The sequence below is a fragment of the Rhinolophus sinicus genome, linkage group LG03 (assembly GCF_036562045.2).
Source record: "Rhinolophus sinicus isolate RSC01 linkage group LG03, ASM3656204v1, whole genome shotgun sequence".
Classification (NCBI taxonomy): domain Eukaryota; kingdom Metazoa; phylum Chordata; class Mammalia; order Chiroptera; family Rhinolophidae; genus Rhinolophus; species Rhinolophus sinicus.
In genome coordinates, this window is record NC_133753.1 from 44,166,871 (window position 1) to 44,174,833 (window position 7,963).

General features: G+C 50.6%; 2 protein-coding genes across 5 annotated transcripts in view; one reads left to right on the plus strand and one right to left on the minus strand.

Moving 5' to 3' along the window:
* SMAD3 (SMAD family member 3) overlaps window positions 1-1,414 on the minus strand; it is a 115,941-nt gene extending 114,527 nt beyond the window's left edge. For all 4 annotated transcript variants that reach the window (XR_002136831.2, XR_002136829.2, XR_002136830.2 and 1 more), the window contains exon 1: window positions 669-1,414. Coding sequence is in view for 1 of the 4 variants with exons in the window: in XM_019725614.2 (XP_019581173.1) it covers window positions 669-874 (206 nt within the window). In the remaining 3 variants the exon portion in view is untranslated. The remainder of the gene's footprint in view (window positions 1-668) is intronic.
* LOC141570760 (uncharacterized) lies at window positions 873-3,584 on the plus strand. Its single transcript, XM_074329179.1, has 3 exons — window positions 873-1,749; window positions 2,540-2,608; window positions 2,935-3,584. Exons 1-2 carry the CDS (start codon window positions 873-875, stop codon window positions 2,605-2,607), a joined length of 945 nt encoding a protein of 314 aa, XP_074185280.1. The 3' UTR covers window position 2,608; window positions 2,935-3,584.
* The last annotated feature ends 4,379 nt before the right edge of the window (window positions 3,585-7,963 follow it).

Below are 7,963 nucleotides of genomic sequence, written 5' to 3' on the forward strand. Positions count from 1 at the left end.
CTGCCACTTGTCTCTCATTTGAAAGTCAGAGCATTGCACTGCAACCAAAGTGAATGTGTGCAGAGGGGGCGGGAGACTGGCACAACCAAGTCTAAAAATACTCGATAAAAATGCTAATCCCGAAGGCAAAGAGAGAACGAAGAAGGAATCTGTCAATCACGAAGCTCCCGCTCCTCACCCACAGCCCCAGCTGTACCGACTGCATTCCTGTTGACGAGGAAAGACGTGGGGGGACAGGACAGAAGAAAAGAAAGGGAGAGACACCACCACCTCCACGAGCGCGGGCCGCGGGGGCGGGAGGCGGCGGCGGAGGAGGGGCTCTGGCCCGCGGAGCTGAACAAAGCGGGCCTCAACTTTGAGCCCGCAGCTCCCCGGTGTGGGGGCGGACAATTCCAGCAGCACCCCTCTTTCCCTGAGGTGAAAAGCGAAATGTGAGGTCTGGCGTGAGAATGCCGCGTGGAAACCCCAGGCTCTGAATCTGCGAATGCAGGGAAGGTTTTGTTCAGGGTCTCCTTTCTGTGCGCACTCCCACCTCCCCTTACACACACACACACACACACACACACACACACACACACACACACCCCTCCCGCTGCAACCCCACCCGGCCGGCCCCGCCGCGCCAGGGGTCTGGGCCAGCGCGCCCCCAGGGTCGCTCGAGCCCCCACCTGGGAATAGTGATGCACTTGGTGTTGACGTTCTGCGTGGTGATGGCCTTCTCCAGTTCATCCAGCTGCCCCGTCTTCTTGAGCTTCTTGACCAAACTCTTGACCGCCTTCTCGCACCACTTCTCCTCCTGCCCGTTCTGCTCGCCCTTCTTCCAGCCCAGCAGGCGCTTCACGATCGGGGGGGTGAAGGGCAGGATGGACGACATGGCTGGGGAGGACGCGCCGGCGGCGAGGGGCGCCCCCGGCGGGGCTGGGCGCGGCGGGACGCCGGGGGCGCAGAAGGGAGCTGGGCCGGGGCTGCCCAAACTTCGCGTCAACTCTCGGCGAACTTGCCGGCGCTCCGGGCCGGGCCTCGGCACTGCAGCCTGCGGGGCTCCCACGGCGTTGAGAAGGACGGTGGGGGAAGCGGGCGGGCGGACGACTGCGGCGCCGGGTCGGCCAGGCCCCGAACGCGGGGCGGAGGCTGCAGCCGCGAGCCTCGGAGTGGCAGAAGAAAGTTTGGGTTTCCGCACGGGGTGGCTGTTTGGGTGCCGCCTCCAGGAAGGAAAGTCCAACCCCCACCCAAACTTTGCTCGCCTCGATCGCTTTGATGCGCAGATGCCTCCGCCTCAGCAGCCTCGCCTCCCAGCTACCCTCCTCCTTCCCCGCTCGCTCGCTCGCTCGCTGGGCCGGCCCGGGCGGTGCGCCGCGCTCCCGCTCCCGCTCCCGCCCGCTCCCAGTCTGTGTTTCATGCAAATCCGCGTGCAGCCTCCTTTCCAAGCGCTGTCACCGCCCCCTTGCCGCCGGGGCTCCCCGCCTTCTCCCCCGCTCCCTCCCCCGCTCCCCGCCACCTCCTCCCCCGGGCGCCCTGCCCGCCCCCAGCCTCCGGGAGGGCGCCCGATCTCCCCCGCCCGGCCTGGAGCACGCCCACGTGGGCGATCCCGGACAGCGGCGGCCCTGGCTGGAGCGCGCAGGACCCCGCGCGGCCTCGACCTGAGTCCGGCCGGCCCCTGGAGGAAGTCGTGGGAAAGGAGCCGCGAGAGGGGCCCCCGGCGCGGAACCCACACTCAGGAAGCTCAGTTGGAGTTGCGGGCCCGAGAGGGTTAGATTCGCAGAGAATGAGCGCCGTACAGCCAAAGGCTGGCGGTGCACCCCTGGGAGGGCCCTGGTCCGAGAGAGGGCGCACCGAAAACCGAGTCCCAGGAAGTCGGGGCGCACACTTGCACGCGCGAGCGCTGGTCCGAGTCAGGGCCTTTGGCCGGTACTGGCGACCCGAGAGCTGTTTTTATTCTTTCAATTTTGAGATCACACTGGCTGAAAGCCCCGAAACTATGTGCAAAGGAGGGAGTTGGGAGGCGGGAGAACTGGGATTCAAAAGTGGACTTTTGGGGACCCCAGTGACTCCTTGAATAATAGCTGGAGCTAGGGGGTCCCTTGCGAATTGAGTGCCCGGTAGAAAATAAGCCTCAAAGACATCTCCTGAGTTCAAGAAGTAAGGAACCAGGTTGCTTTAGAATGTATCTTTCGGAGGAAACATAACAGGGTGTTTGGAATCTTATGATACAGTAAGATCCGAAATTCGATACCCAATAAGTAGATGGAGAGAGAGCTTTGTTTCCAAAGCTGTGAACTCGCAAAAAAGTAGAGCAAAAGGGGAGTACGCGGATAGTTTATGTATTCAAAGTCAGCCTTGGTGGGAAGCACAGAAACACCGGGATATTGAGGAGCTTTGGGGCTTTTCTCCCCATGAGCAGGATTCAGGGGCATCTGCCCACAAAGCCCTCAGCCTCTTTCAGGAGTTAGTTATCCCAGGCCCCCAGGGCCTTTCTCCTGCAGCCCCTCCCCTACCAGGCCTGTAGCCTGGTGTTTAAGGCCTTTGTTTTTAACTGCAGGAAACCCCCCGGGTGAGAAAGAAGTTATCTGCAAACCTTCAAGCCTGGGGAGTTACAGAGCGCTGTGAGGTAGGGCAGAATCCACAAAGCTGGCCCAGAAGCTGCAGGGGTCCCTGCCTTGTCAGAGAGAACCGCCTCCTACAAGCCTGTTGGCTGCTGCCGCTGCTGCTGAGCCTGGCTCTTCACCCTTCCCTCCTTCTAAGTCCCCACTACAAAGACCTTAAAAGAGAACCCCTGAACCCCACCTGGGGCTTAAGTACCTGCTTACTCTTCCTGGCTGGTCCTCTGGCTAACCCAAAGCCACTGTAAGCCTTAGGTTTCACTCCCCACTTCCCAGCTCTCATCAAAAAAGCAAAGGAAGGCAATCCACAGATTGATGGCTTTCTTCCTTCCAGGTACCCAAGTGCTGCCCTCTGATTTAATCTTCGCAAGAGCCGTTGAGGTAGACGTTCCTAGGCCTCCCATTTGCAGAGAGATTACAATACTCTGGATTCCAACCAGAAGAGCTGGGATCTGAACCCCGTGCTTTGTGAGGCCTCAGTCCGCAGCCTTGTTACAGTTGTGGAAGGCAAAGATGACATCATTGACAGAGCTCTTTGCAAAACAAAAGTTCTTTACACAGGCACGCTATTGTCACACTGCAAGAAATGTTTGCTCACCTGTAAAATGGGGCTAGAAGTAGTTTTCCTCTCAACCTCCCAGGGTGGTCGTGGGACTCGAACATGAAAAGCTTTGCAAACAGTCAAATGTTGTAAATGAGAAGAACCTCACCTTGGGGCCACTGCTAAGACCATGAAGAGTGGTGCAGGTGACGGAGCTCAGGTCAGTTAGACATGCACTCATTTCTGGGAAATGAAAAATGAAGCTTCCCTAACCTCAACCAGCTCACGGCCTAGAGAAGCATGAAGGGGTGGGAGGTGTGTGTCTGGGAGAAAGGAGCCATTGCATTCGTCATATCCCAGTAATACAATTTTAACCTGAATCAAACCAAGCAGGTCCAACTGTTGAGAGGCAGTCAAATAAAGAAAAAGGTCTTCAAGCTCCATCAATGCCTGGCTGGGCTTTCAATCCTGGCTCTCTCCCTCCCTTCACCCCATGAGCACCTGTTCTCTCAACGGTAAGGACGGAGGGAACGGTTCTTATTGTGCAGAGTGGTGTATCTAGAAAGAGCAATTTTAATTGTTCTCCTCCAATGCAAGACCCTCATTTTATACCGGTAGAGGTGATGTCTGATGAAAGGAGGCGATTTGCACTGTGGAGGTAAAGAGCCTAGAAGAGATCTGAGGATTAAATGTAGTGGAAGGATCTGGTATGTACCTAACCCTCTAAAGTCATGATATTGGAAGGGGCCTCGTTCAGTCCTCTCGTTTTCCTGAGAGGAAGAAATAGTCAGCCGCTAGTTAGTGTAACTAACTAACCATGCTTTCCTGAACTTCCTTCGTACGCTGGCATCCATGTGCCTGGGACCGCTGTACATGCAGCAAAACAGTGCTGGATCCACATGTGAGTCCAACAAGTACGGTTGCTGGGCTAATTCTTTCTCCTCTAGCCTTAGTTTCTCCACAGGAAGAGTTGAGGGAATAAGCCCAGTTTCACAAAGCAGGGAGGAGGGCTGATGAATGGATTGCTCCAGGTGCTAAGAGGACCCTGCATGCTCCCTTGACTTGGGCCGTGAGTGGGTTGGCGGCTCCAGGTGGATAGGAATTCTGTTCTGGAGCCTGGTCTCCCAGGCCCAGGCCTTTGCAGAGGTTGTCCTTGGAAGGGAAACATTAGCCCAGTTAATTTTTCATCACGGTAAGTGCAAAGTTCAAGAGAGGTGGGATGGGGCCGGAGGCTGCGACTCTATTTCCCTGGGAATAGTTAGTCCTATCAGGGAGGAACCACATAAGCGGACTTGCCAAAGGGTTTTCATGTGTTTGGAGCAGCTCCCAGGTAGAACACTGGAAGGAAACAAACACCTGACTTCAATTCTGATTATTTTTCCATTCGCTAAAGGGTGTTTCATCAACAAGTTGTGAATCTAGAAAAAGCATTAAAATGGTTCTGTCTTCATGTGACACAGACATAAAGTGACATCTGGTGAAGGGAGGTGATACGTCTGGAGATACGTTAGGACTCAGCCAGGACTAGAACTCTCATCAGTGTGCCCTCACCTAAGAGAGAGCCACAGTCTTCAGCCAGACCTCTTTCTATATATAGCAGCTTACACACATGAACTCTCCAGAGGCACCAGACAGATCTGAGTTAAACTAGTTCTACCACTTCCAGCTGTGTGACTTGGGGCAAGTCCCTCAACTCCCTGTGTGTCAGTTTCCTCATCCGTATAATGGAAATAATAATAACACCTACCTCTTAGGGTTGCTGTAAGGACTCAAATAACCCGTGTAGAGAGCTTGCCATAAGCCCACAGTAAGTTTTCAGGATTCTATACCATAGAGTACAATGCACAAGTTAGAAACAATAAGTTCTGTGTACACAAAATAAAGGGACTAATCTTAAAAACAGTTCCACATGAAAATAGTAACACAGAGAATGAAGTAAAAAACAATGCTACTCATGAAAAATTACATATACACAAAACAACGATATACGTTGTGAAACAAATCATATAAACAAAAAGATACACATTGAACCACTTCACACCCATTAGGATGGCCATCAATATACGCACGACTTGTGTTCATCTTTTGTGATCTGTATATATTGAGTATTATAATTTTAACACAGTTTTTTCCTTTCTTAAAATGCGTATACTTTATTTTTTGGCACTCTCTGTATATATATAAAACAGAAAATAACAAGTGTTGCTGAGGATGTGGAGAAATTGGAACCCTTCTGCGCTGCTTGTGGGAATATAAAATGATGCACCCACTGTGGAAAATGGTATGTTGGGTCCTCAAAAAATTAAACATAGAATTACCACTTGATCAGCAATTCTGCTTCTGGGTATATACCGAAAAGAAGCAAAGGCAGGGACTGAAACAGATATTTGTATACCCATGTTCATAGTAGCATTATTCATGATAGCCAAAAGGGGGAAGCAAACCAAGTGTCTATTGATGGATGAATGGGTAAACAAAATGTGGGATACGAGGTGTAATCATAAAATACGATGAATGTTTAAATTTTTAAAAATGTATTACAGTAAAAGACACATTGCCATTAATCTCCTTCAAAATACTCTCCCTCACTTTGAACACACTTATCCCATCGTTTTTGCCACTTTCTGGAGCAGTTCTGGAAGTCCTCTTTCGTGAGTGTCCTGTGCTGTCCTGGCTGCCTCGATGTCCTGAATCAATTCAAAACATTTTCCTTTCGTGGTCATTTTGACTTTGGAGAAGAGCCAGAAGTCGCATGGTGTCAGATCCAGTTAATACGTGGATGAGGACATACAATAGTGTTTTTATTTGACAGAAATCGCCATACCAGAAGCAATGTGTGACACAGAGCGTTGTCTCGATGGAGGATGAAGTAAAGACACTCACAAAAGAGGACTTCCAGAACTGCTTCAGAAAGTGGCAAGAACAATGGGACAAGTGTGTTCCAAGCGAGGGGGAGTATTTTGAGGGGAATTAATGGCAATGTGTCTTTTACTGTAATAATTTTTTTTAAAATTTAAACATTCACCGTATTTTGTGATCACACATTGTATACACACAACAGAATAGTATTCAGCCTCAAAAAGAAGGAAGTCCTATCACGTGCTACAACATGGATGAATCTTGAAGACATTGTGCTAAGTGAAATAAGCCAGTCACCAAAAGACAAATACTGGATACTCCGTTTATACAAGGTACCTAGAATAGTGAAATTCTAGAGACAGAAAATAGAATGGTGATTGCCAAGGGCTGAGGGAGGAAGGAATGGGTAGTGTTTAATGGGTATAGAGTTTTAACTGGGGAAGATACAGTTCTGGAGATGGATGGTAGTGATGGTTACACGATTGAATGTAGTCAATGCCATAGAACTGTACACTGAGAAATAGTTAAAATGATACATTTTATGTTATATATATGTATTTCACCACAATAAAAAAATATATAGGAAAAACTACACATTGAACACAACAGAGTAGGTGTTCGAGGGTGGGAGTGTGGGAATAGAGGATGAGGCTAAACAGGGAAATAACTAAAGGACTTCCTGGATCTGTGATGCTGGAGTCTTGTGTGCTAAGGGAGGGGTACGACTAACCTCACCTCTGCTTCGGAGCCACCTCCGGCCCAGTGATCATGACAGCTCACATTTGGAGAGCGCAGACAAGATTATTTAAAATGCCTGCCTCATGGGAATATGCAGGCTCGGCTGTTGCCTGCATCTGACAGCTAAGGGAACTGAGGACTCCGGGACTCACACCATTGGGGGGTCTGCTCTACACCAGGCTCTGGGCCCAGGACTTCAAGGAGAGGTTCTTGTTTCTCGTTCTCACAGTCACCACAGGACGGTTGATATTGTTGCCGCTTCACAGAACAGGGTCCAGAGACGCAGAGAGTCCAGCCACTGTTGTCCAGATTGGACTGCTGACCCCTGACTGCCAGCCCAGTGTGGGCCCCTGTCCCCAAAACCCCCCTGCAGGGTTCCCGGTGTAGATTACAGAATGTCCCTGGGAGAAGGGGGCTATGACAGAGGACTTGGGTGTAGGCACTGTCCAAGGAAGGTACTGAGAAGGACCACGTTGGACTTGGGGTTGGGGACAGCCACCTGCAGCTGTGTGTAGCCTGAGGCACAGGGCCAGGGCTGGGGGAGGACAGGATGGGCCTGTGGGCAGGCAGGTGGAGCCCAGGGCAGGGTTCACAGGGCTATTTTGAGTTCTCCCACAGGAGCTCCTTCCCAGCATTCAGAAATTGAAGGTCTGGGATCCTGGTAGGTATGAGGGAGGGTGTGTGTGTGTGTGTGTGTGTGTGTGTGTGTGTGTGTTTGTGTGTTTGATTTTACCATTTGTGTATGTCCTAGTGTGTTGGTATACCTCTCTGTAAATACAGATGTTGTTGAAATTTAGGTGTGTGTGTGTTACATGTCTCTTTCTGCTCCTGCCGCTGAGATCTGTCTTGTTCAGATCACATTACTTCACAGAGTACAGCCCTAATTGTTTAAGTAAAATGGGTATATATTGTGTAAGTTTTCTCCCTGTCTGCACAGGTTTTTGTCTTTGCATCGATAATGTATATATCTTCACAGAGGTCACTGTATTTTCCCTTTTCTATTTTCTGGGACAATCAGAATCACAAATAAATGCAGCCTTTGGCTAAGGCCCAGAATCTCCCTCAGTCCAGGTTCAATGTGCCATATGGGCCTAAAAAATAGTAGTTGGAAAATTGTTGGTTCATTACAATTGTATTTATTTTTAAAAGCACATGCGCCTATGGACAGCCACCAAAGCATGGTGTCCTGCAATGAAAATCTACTTCTACAATGGCAGTGAGATTA

What these genes read in the sequence shown, in the direction of transcription:
- LOC141570760 (XM_074329179.1), top strand. Translation starts at nt 873, where the DNA reads ATGGCTGGGGAGGACGCGCCGGCGGCGAGGGGCGCCCCCGGCGGGGCT. An exon ending in GGAGTTGCGGGCCCGAGAGG is followed by an intron (nt 1,750 to 2,539) that starts GTTAGATTCGCA and finishes TTTTAACTGCAG; the next exon opens with GAAACCCCCCGGGTGAGAAA.